This window comes from Pteropus medius, unplaced genomic scaffold, assembly GCF_902729225.1.
Source record: "Pteropus medius unplaced genomic scaffold, Ma_sr-lr_union100, whole genome shotgun sequence".
Taxonomy (NCBI): Eukaryota; Metazoa; Chordata; class Mammalia; order Chiroptera; family Pteropodidae; genus Pteropus; species Pteropus medius.
In genome coordinates this window covers 52,052,538-52,068,272 of record NW_024349800.1, presented here as the reverse complement: position 1 = coordinate 52,068,272, position 15,735 = coordinate 52,052,538, and the positions used below count along the sequence as shown (strand labels likewise).

Below are 15,735 nucleotides of genomic sequence, written 5' to 3'. Positions count from 1 at the left end.
GAAAAGCGTTGTTACAGAAACCGAAGGGAAGGGAGTTTCGAGAAGGTGAGGACCAGAGAAGGAGGATGGGGAAAAGCTACTGCCTCTGGCGTCAGGGAGTAACCGTTCGTTTAAAGGGGACGGTGTTCCTGACCTGCAGGGGTGAGAAGCGTCAAAAAGCGAAGGCTGAAGGGTACAGGAGCCGAGGAGCAGGCGTCCTGAGCCCGCGGCGGGGAAGACCGCGAAGGTAGGAGAGAGGACCGGTGGGTGCTGGGATGGCAGGCGAAGTGGTCAAACGAGGGTTTTTCTCAGTCCCCAGGTTAGAGAACCAAGGGGAAGGGGCTGATGGAAAGGGAGGGGGAGAGGGAGTAGAGTGCCGAAGAGAGAGGGGACGTGGAGGGTGGACCCCGCGGTGCAGCGCCAGCTTTGGAGCCGGTGGAGGGGTCGGACCCTGCTGCACTGGTCTGAGACTGAAGAACTGGCCGCTCTGAAGAGGGCCAAGACCGCCCTGGCAGGGCTTGGGGGGACATGTCAGGAGCGGCCTAGGGTCTAGCAGATCCGAGAATTGGGGGAGATCATGGACGCCTGGTGGGTCTGGCTCCCTGGCCCCAGCACGCTGTCAGAACCAGAGCAAGAAGCCCAGGTGGGTGGGACATTGTAGGAGAAGGGGAAGCCGCAGCTGGTACTCCTCCGGGCACCAGAGGAGGGACACGAAGTGTCACCCAGACAGGGTAGTGCAGACATGGCCTTGATGTGACTAAGCGTGTTGATGGGGCCGTCAAACACAATGGGAGTGGGCTCGAGAGAGGTGACCTGGGGCCATTTTGGCCATCCCAGAGCACCTCTTAGGGGCAGAGTAGACCTGGGTTAGAGTCCCAAGTCTGGCATGTTCTACCTATTATTGTACTTCTCCGGGCCTTAGTACGCTCATCCGTAAAACGAAGGTGAGAACACAGAACTCCTCATGGAAGGGAGTCGCATCATGCCCGTGCCTGGCATGTAGGAGGTGCTCAATAAACGTGAGCCGTTCTGGGGGCGGCAGGCCAGGCAGCCCATCTCATCTGCGCCTGGTCTCCACTTTTGGTTGGGGCTTATTGGGTCCTCATCGTGATCCAGTGAGAGAGACAGCACAGGGAGTGGTTGGAGGTTTCAACTTAAAGTGTTTGCAGGTAACCCTCAGGGCAGAACAGAAAGCCTGGGATCAGAGAGTGATCACTGGCCTCTGCGGTTCTATCTCTCATCCCAACACATGGCTGCCCTCGCCAAGCTGTCTGTCCCTGGGGTCACCCCTTCCTTCCTGGGCTCCCCTGCACCTCCCACGCCACATCCTCTGCCCCCACCCAGGCTCCCAGCAGGAATACTTGCCCTCCAAAGACATCATCATATTCTGTAATATGATTGGAATCTGAATATATATTTAAAATGACAAGATTGAAATTAAAATTTAAATAAAGAATTACTTTTCTGTAAGTTGCTCCGAAAGCAGTAATTTAGCAGCAAATTGATAGAGAAAGGTAAGCACTGGTCCTTTAAACCATCATGCAGTTTCCGGCATGCGAGCCAGAAGTGTCTCAATTTAACACATCATTGGTTAGTATTATTAGAAATTTCATCGGGCTCCAGAGCACATTATGGCGCTGCTCCAAAGGGGAGGCCGAGGGCGCCAGCCTGGGGCCAGGGGGCCGGAGAGGGCAGCCTCGTTAATGAGGGCAGGCGGGGGGCTCCGGAGAGCCTCCCCCAGACCCAAGTGGGGATTTCACTGCGATTATTCTCTTGTTTGTAGTTCGGTAGCAATCATGAAATGAGAACTGAGAGACCCATAAATGTCATTTGCTCCTCCCAGAGGCCACAGATTTATAGCTTTGGTGTCTGTCAGATTGTCCATCTGACCCCTTGAAACCTAGGCCGGGAACAGGAGTTCATGGAGGTGGCGTGACCGAAGAGATGGCGCCTATGAGCCCCATGAGCAAGACCCAAAAAGCTGTCCCAGTAAGGACCGGCCCAGCAGCTTCAGCCCCAAGATACCCGCCCCCATTCTAGGCACAGGGGCCTGAGAGCTTGAATGTCAAGACCATCATTGCTCCCCAGAGTGAGGTCCATGGACCACCTGCATCACATGGTAGGCTTGTTAAAGAGCCACATTTTGGGGTCCTCCACCCCAGACGTACTGAATCAGAAGCTCTGGGCGGGGGGTGGGGGGCAGTCCAGAAACATGCATTCTTAACAACGCCCCCAGATACTCATGTGCACTTATGGTGGAGAGTACCTATAATAGAGCTGGTGGGTTCTCTACCCATGTGACCTTAGAATCAGGCTCTCATTGATAACCTGCCAATCCCAGGTGTATAAACCCATATGCTATGATCTAAAAAACCCAGACACCAAAATAGCTCTTCCTTAAGCCTGAATTTCTACCATTTGAATACCATTCCTTTAAGTTAAGAATTGCCTTCCTAGGGCTCCACCTTTGTAGCACGAGAGTCCCTGGGAGGTTCCTACACGGGACCCCAATGTACCAGTCTGAGTAAGTTTACCAAAAACTGGCCTCTATCAGTCCACACAGGGAGATTAGACACTATGAAGATCCTAGTGCCTTACAGTGGCAGGGATGCTGAAAAGGAAGTGACACATCCACTCTGCAGGGAGTGGCCGGCCCAGCTGTGCTCAGTCCTGGAGCTGGCAGCCACTGTGACGTGATCCCCCAGGGCCTGGAGGTGCCTAAGCATATCCACTTCTGCTAGGAACTGTGTGGGAACCCGCTCTCGCCTTCTCAGAGGAGGCCTGAGAACTCTCCAGAATAAGAAGAAACAGGAAATGATAGCATTCTCCACTGATGCTGAGCCCAGAGACTCCACCATCTGCATGCTCCTGAATCCTCGTCCCTCTACCACCAACCTCTGCAGAGCATGGACTCGGAGCTGTGCTGGCTTCTTCATGTTGCCCAGCTTTCATATCGAAATCTCACCAAGTGTGTCTGAGCAGCTGGGAACCCGCCTGTGCTCTAGCTGCAAGGGAAGCTGGCAGAGCAAGTTTTCTGGCTTCCACCTTAAGTCAAAAAAGATGCCAAACATCCACTACAGGGTTCAGGCCACATCAGCAGTCCCTCGTCAAAAGGGGTCCTCAGAACCAGGAGCTAGGGCGCGTGGGGGAGGTGTCACACCAAAGCTTCTCTTTCACGGATTAGGTGGAAATTACAGGAATCGTGAGGGAAAAACAAGCTGCAGATCAAGCTAAGAGTGCAGTCTGCCCCAGGTCACCCAATGCTGATGTCTTCTTCCCTGTGGCTTTTCAGTTTTCATCCAAGGCCACTTCCCACCCACCACCCAGCTGGAGTGCGCTTGGGGAGAGGCTGCATTAACTTTAGCTTTAGCGTTTATGTAATTACAGTCCTTGCTATAGTTATGCTGCCTCCGATCCTCTGTGGAACACAAAAGGATGCATATAAAACTGCTGTATTTATATGTCAAGAGCGTCACACAAATGATTTTTGATCTTATGCTATTTTGCCGTGTGCACAGTAGATTGTATCTCTCATTTTTAGTGGCTTTAAACAACACTTTATAATATTTCACCAATTTGTGCACAGACACTGAGCGAGCTCGGCTGGCCCATCGGAGCGCCATGGTGTCGCTGGGTGGTATTCATCTGATCGCTGGTCTGGTCTGGAGGGTCTGAGACACAGAGGCAGAGGCTGCGAGTCCTCTTCAAAGCCTAAGCCTGGAGCTGGTGTAGTGTCACAGCGTCACGGTTCTGTTCCCTGTGGTGGCTCTCATCCCTCCATCTTTCAAACCACCCCTGACCACCCGGATGCTGCTGGCCTATATGGCACCTTTGTGCCAAGTAGAAAAAGGTGCTCTTTCTGGGTGGACAAATTAGCAAAAAGCAGCCCCTGTGGGCTGCCGCAGCTTCGTGGGTGCGCAGCCTGGTGAGCAAATGGTGCTCCGTGGGAGGAAGAGGACCTCGCCTTCTCGGCGATGTTGGCCTCCCTCGCTCCCTCTGCCAGGCATCTGAGCACAGGGCACCACCTCCGGCCCCGCACAACTTCCCCGACATGGAGCAGGCCCCCGGTGCAGCTCTGTGGGTGACGTGTACCTGGTTCTCCCCAAGCTGGTAGAGCACAACCCCGGGACCCTGGGAGGCTTGTTACAGAGTGGAGGTTCCCAGCCCCCCAACCAGCAGGCGCTTCAGCCCATGCTGCCACCTCACAGAGAGTTTCATCCATTAAGGATCAGGGTCTTTAGTGTTCTTCAGTAGCTGAAAGAAGCACGATGCTGTCAGCCACCGTAAAAGTGTGACCTTTGAAAATTTACAAGAGCTCAGGGTTTAAAAGCTGCTGCGTTAATGATGCATCCCATTAGCATATCATTAAAGGGAAGCAGAAAGAAGCCTGCTCAGGCCGGATGATGGGCAGATAGGGCCACTTCTTGGTGCCAGGCAGGAGAAAGGCTCTCCTCATCTGCCTCTTTCTGCCAAGTGCCATCATGTCACAGGAGCAGAAGCATGGCCAGGAACGCTGGGGAAAGGCCAAATGTCTGGGTGGCTTCACTGACGTCCCAGACGGTGGCAGCGGCAGTGGGTGAGGGGAGGCTCCCCCAGCCCTGCCTTCCTCCTCCAGCCTGAGCTGTTCTCTTGGTCGGTTTCTGCAGCATTCTCGTGTGCAGGGCGAGAAACAGAACTCCGGGAGGCCCAGCGTTCAGGCTGGGGATGGCCCAGAGAGCCTTGGAAGCGTCTCGGGCCTTGGGACTCTGAACCACAGGGGAGAGGCTTAGCGGGAGCCACGTTCAGATCTGGAGCCGTGGACCCACGCAGTGCCCCCCAGAAGCCCCCAGAACCCGGGGCTGTGTGTTTACCTTGGACCCGGAGCTTCTCTTTTCCTCCTACCAGGCCGAGCTGACTCACATCGCCAGACGTTCTTCTCCACCTGGGCACCCAGGCGCCTGGGCGAGGGGCAAACACCCGCGTCCGTGTTTTTTCTGGAGGGAGTAGAGGATGGAATGTTCATGTCGTTATTCTACTAAAATAAATAAAAATTCCTGAACTACGAGTTGCTCATAGCTTCAGCAGCTGCTAGTGCTGAGTAGAATACGAGTAGCCTTATTTATCTTTCCTAAAGGAAAGAAAAAAAAGACTTTTTCTTTTCACAGCAGAACAAATTTTTTGTACATAAGAACTTGCTTGCAATATTCATGAAAGACGCAGCCAGGCAGCAGGCCTGTCGTAGCCACACCCAGCAGGGCTCCAGAGCCCCCTGTTCCCCCAGTCAGACTGGAGTCTAACTCGGTCACCGTTTCCATAGGCAGCTGAGAGCAGCCCCTTGAGGACAGACTTGGGCAAGGCCAGGCACAGAGCAGGGGCCCAGTGTTTCTTTACTGAACAAACCAGGTAACCAACAGAGGCACAAGCCACGGAGCTGGCAGTACTGTTTTGGAACCAGGGGCCTGAACCCTCGGGAAAGTGTGCTGTTTTTCAAGTTCGGAAACTCCCCAATGTAGAAAAACGAGAACTCTTGAATCTGGTTACCCACTCGCAAGGAGGAGACCTCGGCCGCCTCCGCTGGTGGCAGTGCCTGTTCTAGGGGCCAGGCCCAGAGCCTCTGAGCTCCCAGAGCCCTCCCCTCCCCTGCCAAGGTTCCAGGCTGGGCCTGGATGCCGATTCAGCAGGGCAGAAGTGCTACCGTAGGACCCTGAGAATCGAGCCTGCTTCTGGCCTGGGAGGCCTCCAGGAACTGGGGGCAGCAGAGAGGGGCTGCAGCACCCCCTACTGGCAGAACGGGTTTCTTGCCAGGAAGTAGGGTGCTGGTGAGGAGGCTGGGGTCTCCTCTCCACCTTCAAACTTCACGCCCAAATAGGGCCCTGAATGGGACAACGCACAGGATCCCCCCTACCCTAACGCCTCTGCGTACGAGGAAGCAAACTCTATTCCTCAGAACCACCCCCAAACACCCCAAGAATCAGAATACAGAAGGGCTGCAGACAGGACACGCTGGAAAGCTATGCATTTAGAGAACACTGTAGAAGCCACATTATCGTTCTCTTGGTGAGTGTGGCTCAATCCCAAGCCCCCTTACCCACCCCAAGCTCCCATCCGTCCTACAGACGGAAATGGGGCAGGGGCTTCTCATAAGGAAGCTTGTCTGTCGAACTGTACTTTCCTCAAGAGAGTCACTCTTTTCCTTTGTTTCCCGCTCTGTTCACAGACGCGAAGCGTGTAAAATGCAAGCCAGAGATAACGTGCAGCCTAATGCGATCAGCTCCGTGCAGCCCACAGTCCTGATGCGATGCAGCTCCCACCCCTCCCAGCAGGCCCCGCTGCAGGCTCTCGATGTCATCCGCCCCGCTAGGAGACATCCGCCCTCCCCACTCCTGCCCCGGAGTCAGCCCTGTGTGGGACCAGGAGAGTCTCGCTGGTCAGACAGGCCCAGTAGGGGGCGCTGCCCCCCTCCCCACCAGCCTGGTGACTGAGTCAGCTTCCATCAGAAGTCACAAGGACCACAGGACCACGGCCCTCACCTAAGAGAGGCCTGCAGGTGCCCCCTTAGTGCTCCCAGTGGGCACCCGTCTCTGCCCCTCACCCCACTTAACCTTTCGCCCCAAAACTGGTTGGGCTCTGGCTGCACTGCTGGGAGCCACAGTCACTCCTCCAATACCATCCCTCCTGAGACCGACACCCACTTCCACCCCAGATACCCCATCCTGGGCCCTCCGACTTGCTGTCTGGACGTGGGAAGGAGGAGTATTATAATTACAATTACAATAATGGTAATGGTCGTACTAGAAAACCTGGCAGATACAGGAAAGTGTCGACAAGAGAATGAAAGTTACCTGAGACTGACGTCCCTCTAATATTTCAGTCTTTTTCCCTCCTGCACATCGTGTTTTACGTGGTGATGTTGTATTTGTGTTATTTTATGTCTTGCTTTGCTCGTTTAACGTGATAGTGTCAGCGTTTTGCCATCTCATGGAGAATTCTGAGCAAACGTGATTTTTCATGACTGTATACGACTCCACGGTTAGGGGGTAGCTCAGGGAGACCACTGCTGTCCTAATGCTTGTTCTCGCCCTGAGGTTCATTTTCCCATTCATCTAAATATGTAAGTTGGAGAGCGAAATCCTGGAGCAGAGAGCCAGCCTCCTTCCTGAGCTGAGGGTCCGAGGGAAGGGGTGTTCAGTGCCTTCCGGCCCTGGATTGGCAGGATTGGCGCTGTCCTGTCGTCGGCCTCAGTCCCCACCCTCAGTGCCTCTCTCATGGAGTGGGACTTCCGGGGCCTCAGAGGGTGGTGTGAGGGTGGCCTGGGGCCTGGTGGTGGAGCTCTGGGAGCCGTTCTCTCACGTGTCAAAGGGCCGGGCACACAGTGGCTCCGAGCCTGGGCTGAGCACACAGCTGGTGCTCCGCATATGCCATGAATGTCAGCACAGTTTATTAAGGACCCAGGGGCTGGGAAACTTCACGTCTCACAGCGCAGAACTTCCTTTCCTTTGCGATTGCTCAGCCGCAGATGGTGGCCAAAGAGGCACTGGGTTGGGAGCTTCTGGGAGTGGGAGCTTAGCAGAGGTCACAGCTGCTACTACTGTGCCCAAACGCCCTGTGATTTTCCCGTGGGACTGGGAACAGGGCTGGGGCTGCGCCTCCGGCCCCACAGCTCAGGCGGCAGGACAGCTCAGGGGACGATCTTTTCCAGGCTGTGCTCATCCTCCTGTTCTGCTTCTCCCCAGGCCCCCGGCATCTCCAAAGCGGACAGTCAGTCCCAGGGACTCACGACCAGCATCCGGTGGGGGCAGACGCCCATCAATCAGTCCACACCCTGGGACACTGATGAGCCGCCCTCCAAACAAATGAGGGAGAGTGACAATCCAGGTGCGTACTTCTTTCGTGGACGGAGACACCTATACCTAGGGCTGGGAGGGGCGTTAAGGGCCTCCTGGGTGCCCCAGATCCTCAGCAGGTCCTGACCCACCAGCCCACAGCAGCTGAGACCTCAGGTTGCATTGGGGTCGGGGCAGAGCTCACTGTGTTTAATTTCCTGGGCAGTATCTGTGTCTCTACCCTCTTTCTCTGCTAATCAAGAAAGTATGGGGTGGGGGGGCAAGGGAGTAAGATTGGCATGGTAGGAGTAACTTTAAATCTTCTTACGGTTATTTTGAACAGTCAATCTTTTCCAAACCTCAGTACTCTGATCCATAACAAACTCCTCAGGTCACACCTGGCAGTGGGTTTGTGCCTTGTCAACAGTTACACAAGGATAAGATGCTCCATCTCCCTGGTACTGGGGATCCACCACTTCCTACAGCACCCAGGCCTTCTTCGGACAGCTGTGACCATAATGAAAGCCTTGCCCGTTTTCTCCCCTCGGTCCCAGACCTCCCCTTAGGATACAAAGAACACGTCTGCTTGGCCCTCCATACCACAGCCCAGCAGACCCCTGGGGATCCCACTCTTCCCCCTCCAAGTCTTCTGCGTGATAAACACCCCAAGTTCGTTGGCCACGCCCCAGAGCCTGTGGTTTCCAGTCCTTTCACCTTTGAAGGAGTTGCTCAGATCTCCACATTCCTCAATGACCAGATCCCAGCACACAGAGCCCACGTGTGGTCTGCCCAGCGATTCCTTCTTCCGGCCCCTCTGCTTTGAACCTTGCAGCCTTATGTCACTTCTGCTCCACTGGCAACCACATCACATACTGTCTCAACAGTAAGAATCCAGTCCTCTCTGACCCCTGTCCATCTCCTCACACTCTGGCTGAGGCATCTGGGTAATGGGATCTAAGGCCAAGAGCAAGACCTTGTCAATATCTTTTTGAGTGACAGGATTTCTTAGCTTCCTGCTTTTATTGCAGACCTGTGCCTAACCCATCCCAATATTATGTCACCTGCAGATTTAGTCACGCTGTCTTCCATATCATCCTCCAAATCACTAATAAAATGGTGAGCAAGGCCCGGCGCACGTCGCTGGATACGGCTCTCTACGTCTCCAGCACCCGCCGCGCCATTCATTGGCTCAAAAATCAATTGATTCCATGGCACAGCATCTCTGTATCTTCATCACAAAGTTATCCGAGATCTCGCCAGCTGTGCGCGAAGGTTCGGATGTGTTTTTCCAGGCTCCCTGGCTAATCCCAGAGAAAACTGAGCTTAGGAGATCATGCCTTGTCCTTAAGACAACAAGCTGGCTCGCAATGATAGCTCCTCCTCTTCTCCAGGCTGGGGGCAATCCCCCCGAGGAGGCCGTTCTAGAACGGCGCCGGCACTGCTTCGCCAACATTTGCCCGCTTCTGGTTTTCTCCAACCTCCCTCGTTACCAAATCGGAACTATTTGTCGCACGTCTTATGTGCCTTGTTTTATGTGTCAGCTCCATGCTCACAGCAACCCCGCGAAGTTGGTGTTATTACTGTCCTCTTGCAGATAATGGAACTGACTCCGGGGAGGCCAGTGCAGGGGAACCGGGACAAACGTGCTGTCTGTCAGACCCTCAGCCTGGTTCTCCACCAGCAGGCCCAGCGGCTCTCCCTTTGAATGGTTCCTCAGGACAGCGCCCACTGGTGGTTCGATCGACATCCTGCCATCTTGGCTCCTCCCCACCCTGCAATCTTAACTTCCCTTAGGGTGCCCCCAGCCTCACCTTCTAGCCTCTGGGGCTGGTGGTCCTCTAGCCCCTGCTCTCCTTCCTCGGCTTTCAGCCCTCAGTCTACACTGCCACTCCACAGGCATCATGAACACCCAGGTGACAATTCAGGTGACAGAAGCCTAGATCCACACTCAGTCAGAGGCAACCCAGACTGGCCTTACTTATCACAGTATCTTCCAGTCTCACTCACGGGCCTGCCTGGGCCACCTCGGTCAGCTCAGCTCAGCTCAGGGGGCCCTGGGCCCTTCTCTGCCCGACCTGGGCACAGCTGGTCTGGCATCTTGTGTTGGGTCTCAGGAGGTGTGTCTGGACCTCCTTGTTCCGCCTCAGTTTCTTTAAAGGACAAAATGGACTTCTCCTGTTTCCCCCAGGGCTAGCCACGCAGAGGGTGCTTAGGACAAGGCCTGCCCCTCCCCCGTGCCAAGGCCGTGGAGAGCAGCCCCTGCCGGCCCTCGCACACCGCCCGCACCCTCCGCGATCCCTTTCTGCTCCGCGGGGCCCTTGCACAGCTTCAGCCCTGGTGCTCTTGCCTTGCCCAGGAAAACCCGATCGTCACAATCCAGCTCTTACCCCGGCACCCTTTCTCAGACAGTGATTCTCCAGAAAGAAAGGAAAAACACCAGCATTTATGGAACATTTAACACATGCTAGACGCTCTGCTAGTTTTTTTTTTATTTTTTCCCCAAATACATCTTTCTCATTCAATTCTTCCCAGGAGACCTATGATGTAGGTGTTGCTAGTTCCATTTAACTTGCCCGGGGCTTTTAGCTAGGAAGTGGCAGAGCCGAGATTTGAACCCAGATCTCTTTGAAGGTCTTGACTTTTTCGTCTCTGCTTTGTTGCCTCTCGAACTCTCCCAGGCAGGTGTGCCTTCTCCTCTGAGCCTTCACAGCCATCTGTTCATATGTTCCTCAGGCACTTATCCTGTGCTACAGTAATCACAGATTCTTATTCTGTGAGTTCCTGGGCACAGGTGTCTTGTCCACCTCTGTGACCCCAGCACCCAGCCCAGGGCCTGGAGGAATTGATATTTGTTGAGTGAATGTATAACCGGCAGATGACATCTCTTCCATCTCCCTTGCAGGCACGGGGCCATGGGTGACCACGGTGGCCGCCGGGAGCCAGCCCGCCCTGATCGCACACTCCTATGGAGTGACCCAGCCTCCCACCTTCAGCCCGGCTGTGAACGTCCAGGCCCCAGTCATTGGGGTGACCCCCTCACTGCCTCCGCACGTGGGACCCCAGCTCCCGCTGATGCCAGGCCACTACTCGCTCCCACAGCCTCCCTCCCAGCCACTGAGCAGCGTGGTGGTCAACATGCCTGCCCAAGCCCTGTATGCCAGCCCGCAGCCCCTGGCCGTGTCCACACTGCCTGGCGTAGGGCAGGTGGCCCGCCAGGGACCCGCCGCTGTGGGCAACGGCCACATGGCAGGGCCCTTGCTGCCTCCACCACCGCCAGCCCAGCCGTCTGCCACTCTCCCCAGCGGTGCCCCTGCCACCAATGGGCCCCCCACGACTGACTCAGCCCACGGGCTGCAGATGCTACGGACCATTGGTGTGGGGAAGTATGAGTTCACCGACCCCGGGCACCCCAAAGGTAAGTCCTGCTGCCACATGCTCCCTGTGTGCCTACATCTGTGCCTCCCCCACGTGGTCACTATGACACAGCATGGACGGGAGTGTGGTTCTTGGTGGCCTATGCTCTCCAGCAACTCCCTCACTGGCCTCACCCAACCCAGAGGTTGCAATAAAACTTCTTGCTGCCCAATTCAGCCTGGCCTCAGACAGAGGAGGCGGGGAGAAGGAGGAAGACAGGAAAAGGAAGACAGGGAAATATGAATGGGCAGGAAGAGGAGGTGAGAGTCTGCGAAGTTCAAGGTCCTTTTGTCTCCAGCCCAAGCCCTGGGTCATTCTCACCTCTGACCCCAAGGCCAGGCCAAGTACAGAATGAGCAAGAATCATCTGCTCCTTCTTAGGGCTCCTTCTCCATCTTCTACCCATGAGGACAGGAAGACTATGAAGCGTCTGTGTCCCTCCTCAGAAAAGGACCCTCCGCCATGCCATCAGATGAGAGCGCCTCCTGGGGCAGTAGCTGAGGCCCAGGAGACGTTCCAAGACCATCCTGAGCCAGTTAATTTTTTGGTTGTTTGTTTCGAGGACCCAAGGATAGCTCTGTGAGGCTCCAGAAAAGAGCACCTCCAAGTTCGGCCTTCTGTTAACCCTCTACCCCAACCCCAGGGCAGTTTTCAAGGCAGATCCTGGAGAACAGAGACTGAAGGAGGGAGCACACCAGGATGTGGTTCTGAACATGAGCCCCCAGCCTGAGGCTTAGGGCAAAAGGCTTCAGTAAATAGGTCTCACTCTGCTGTCCGTCTGAAGGATCAGCCCAGCAAGATGCAAAAGGGAGCGAGAGGACCAGGGGCCACGGCTGTGAGGCTGACGGGGCTCATCTACCTAGATGAGCCTCTCCCTTTGAGCTGGGTCCTGCTCCCGCTGAGTGCAGAGGGGAGGCAGCCACGCCTGGACCCAGGTGCAGGCAAGAGGGATTACATGGCAGGCAGTCTGCCTGCTGGGGGATCCAGGCCTCGTTTGGTAGGAGAGGGTAGAGGGTTCCTAGGAAGCGTGGACCTCTGGGCTCGATTCACAGCCTCCCTTACTTGCAACCCCTTGAGACTGCATCTTTGGAAGGGCCTCGCCTCCTAGCAGAGCAAAGACTCCAACCAGCCATTCTCTTCCCGCCTGCTCTCACGAATCTCTATCTTTATCCTTTTGGGTAATTTTCAGGCCTTGTCAAGCTCCCAACAACAAAGCTGTGCCTAGATCTTCATTGGGTTTAATTCCCAATCTGATTGCGCCCTGACCGCCTTTGTTTTAGAAATCAGCACTAGTCTTAAATGACAAAATTATAGAAAATTGCATCTAAATTCTGGTAAACTCTTGCTTTGTTTAAGATCTTTTTAAAAAAAAATTGACTAAATTGATTTTTTGTTTGTATTGTTTTGGTTAAGCTTTTTCTCTTAAAAAAAAAAAATCTTACTACCAGTTTATATGTTGCCAACTCTGGCACACTGGGCACTGCGTGTCCCAGCTGCTCCATGGCCCAAGGCATTGGATGGGCTCCCTTCTTCCCACTACAGGGGTCATAACCCCCCATCTCGAGGTTGTCGTAGGGCCGATGAAAAGTCTTGCTGACTTGCATGCATCTAGGAAAAGGACTTCTGTGCAAAAAGGTGACTGGCCCAGATGGGACTGGTGTCCCTGCTCTGGGGCTTAGCAGGGAACTGGGATCTGGCTCCTGGAAGCTGCCGGGCACAGGCACATGTCACCATCATCAGGCACCTGAGTCCATAAGATCAGGAAGATACAGTGGCAGAGACAGGCACGTGCGGTCCCCTGTGGGCACTAGGGCAGCGGGTCATCACAGAGCCACACCTGTAACAGCTCTGTGGGGCCAGAGGGTGTGAACCATCCTCTATGGTGGATCCAGGCCCATGGGCAGGTGGAGAGAAGACAGAGAGACCTCGATGGGATCCCCTCTTCCAGCCCCTAAAGGGTGGATCGGTGCTAGGTGAGGGTCAGGTACGGGGTAAGGCTAGAAAGTGTCCACAGCCCCACGTTTGGTGAGCCAGTGAGATCCCCCAGCTCCAACCAGTGACAGCCGGTCATGCTGACTTCCATAGTTTGCCAGCGAGCTGGCTCGTTTCCCAAGAAATTACATTTAACTCGCTTCTCTATATTTATGGCCCTCGTCAGCTTATATTCAGGGTGAAGAAAGACAATGAAACAGGCACATACAAATGCCTCCAAACTCAAGCCTGGGTGGGTTCGTTGTTTGTTTGTTTGTTTGTTTTTTAATAATTTCTCCTTTCATTTCTAATCTTAAAAGCCTTTATCGCTAAAGCTATAATGTGTCCATCAGCTCTAATGTCAAACAACTGCATATTTTCGAAAATGAGAAACCCGAATTTTGAAACCAAATCTTTGAAATTTGCCATGTGAGAATCACATTCCCGACAAGACTGTGTGGGTTTGGATTTGGGTCACTTTTAATTTTGCCCCACGGGAATCTACATCTCCGGAGCCCAATCGATTTCACGCTCCCGAATGACAGACAGTTGGCTCCGAGTGGGAACCAGGAGGCCCTGCGTGATGGCATCAACACGAGTCTGAACTCCACTTAAAAAAAAAAATTTCCCCTTTCTCCTGTTCGCTATTTGAAACCTTGCCCAGCATTATAATAAGATCCGCCCTAGAACGCCTTGAGATCTAGCTAATTAAAGTCCCGCTATTTTTCCTACTATCGTTCGATGCGACAACCTGGCCTCTCGCGGGGTTGAGTAATTATGGAGCAATCCCATCCACGAGGAGCAGGTCTTGCCAGCCAGAGGGATGGGCCACTGGTATTTTTAGACTTCATTAGTGCTCTGATTTAAAATTTCACATTTTGTTTCTTGTAATTATCTTCCAATCGACTGAGCTAAAATTTCAGTTAGGGCTATTTATGTTAGTCTGCCTTCCCCAAAAAAAGGGTGTTGGGACTTTAATTTAAAACTTAACCAATTGAAAAATAAGGGTGGTGTGGAAATGCTCTTTGATTTGCAGTAGGTCAAGCGACTGTCTCTCATCTGTGACTAGAGAAGTGGCTTGCATGCAGTTCACTTTAATGAGTGTTATTTAAATGCATTGAGCACATATAGATTTTCTTAAGAAACTTATGAGATAAACCTTTCTTTCTCTAAGAACCATTTGAGGGTGGGAACAATCTGTGGGAGTTCTTTCTTATTTTTTTAAGATTATATATCGAAACCTAATTAAAATAGATTTCATGTGTGCAAAGTGATAAGGGAGGAAAAAAGAATTAGTTCCATTTGAATCCTGTTATTAAATACCTGAGCCATTTGTCTTGTTGAATTGGCACCCCTGAGCTCATCCGTGGGCAGAGGTTGTAGCCAACCTCGGGCCTTGAGACCGCCAAGTCTGATAATGTCACTGCACCGGGACCCATGAGCCCAGCTGAGTGTGTCACAGCAGAGGTACAAGCTATTGATGTCATTCTTTCTACTCCATACCTTCTTCCACAAAGGACTTTTGGTGGCCAAGGCCCAGGGTGAGGAGCCATGTGGATTCCCAGGGCTGGGGAACCATGTGGTGGAGTGTGTCTGGCCCAGATCTCCTTGCTTCTCATCCTCGCCCTTGCACCTCCGCCCCTGGAGTTCTGTCTGTCCTCAGGCCACCTTCTGCTCAAACAGCAGCTGCCCCAGTCTCCACGAGTGGCAAAGACGGGACCCGCTAAAGATATTTTGAGGCATAGTCGACAGCTGTGTGACTGGGGCTAGTCTCCTAACGTCTCTGACCCACCTTTTCCTCATCTTTAAAATGCAGTGACAGTCCACCCTCTTCGAGCATAGAGGAGGATTTAAAGAGACCACAGACATGACACTGTGACCACTTAACACCAAAAACAATTGTTCCATTGGCAGTGGCCCCAGGTCTGGACAGTTCAGCAGAGAAAGAAGCTAGCGAGGGGTGGAAAGCCAGGCGCCCTCCCCAGAGCAGAGGAGACGGAAGAAGCCCGAGCTCGTTCACCAGGCTGACAGCCCCTGATCAAGCCACTTGATGGGAGCTCCGTGTCCCGTCCCTAAAAGGGAGTGGGATGCATCAGCTTCCTGGCGGGGGGATTCGGGGCTACTGCCCCAGCTGCAGAGCCCAGCATAGATCTCATCTCTCCCTCCCTGACCCTCTGACATGCCAGGGCACACCGCTCCCTCTGCCACCTCAATAAATATTCTGGAAGAAGCTAGGATGCATGATAAAGCTGTTTGCTCACATGTGGTTAGTTAGCCCAGAGGCACAAAATGTCCAAACCGAAATCATGTTCCCACAGACCTGTTCTCCCTGTGTCTGTCTCAAAAATGACAGCATGATTCCACCCAGGAGTTCCAAGTCAGAGCCTATAGCTGTCCTTGACCCGCCTTGTCCCCCTTAGACACTGAGTCTGAAAACTCCTTGGATTCTGCCTTCTCTGGATCAATTCTCTCCTCTCTGTCCCCACCACCACCGGCCTCTATTGGTGACCTCCAGACCCACAGTGCATCCTTCCCAAGTCGAGCGTCTGGCGTGCGGGCAGGCAGAGTAG

General features: G+C 53.8%; 1 protein-coding gene across 5 annotated transcripts in view; it reads left to right on the top strand.

Annotated features, from left to right (window-relative positions):
• The window catches only part of KLHL29 (kelch like family member 29), a 271,644-nt gene that overhangs the window by 204,779 nt on the left and 51,130 nt on the right, over positions 1 to 15,735 (top strand). For all 5 annotated transcript variants that reach the window (XM_039887729.1, XM_039887731.1, XM_039887730.1 and 2 more), the window contains 2 exons: positions 7,692 to 7,833; positions 10,684 to 11,196. In XM_039887729.1, coding sequence (XP_039743663.1) covers positions 7,692 to 7,833; positions 10,684 to 11,196 — 655 coding nt within the window. The remainder of the gene's footprint in view (positions 1 to 7,691; positions 7,834 to 10,683; positions 11,197 to 15,735) is intronic.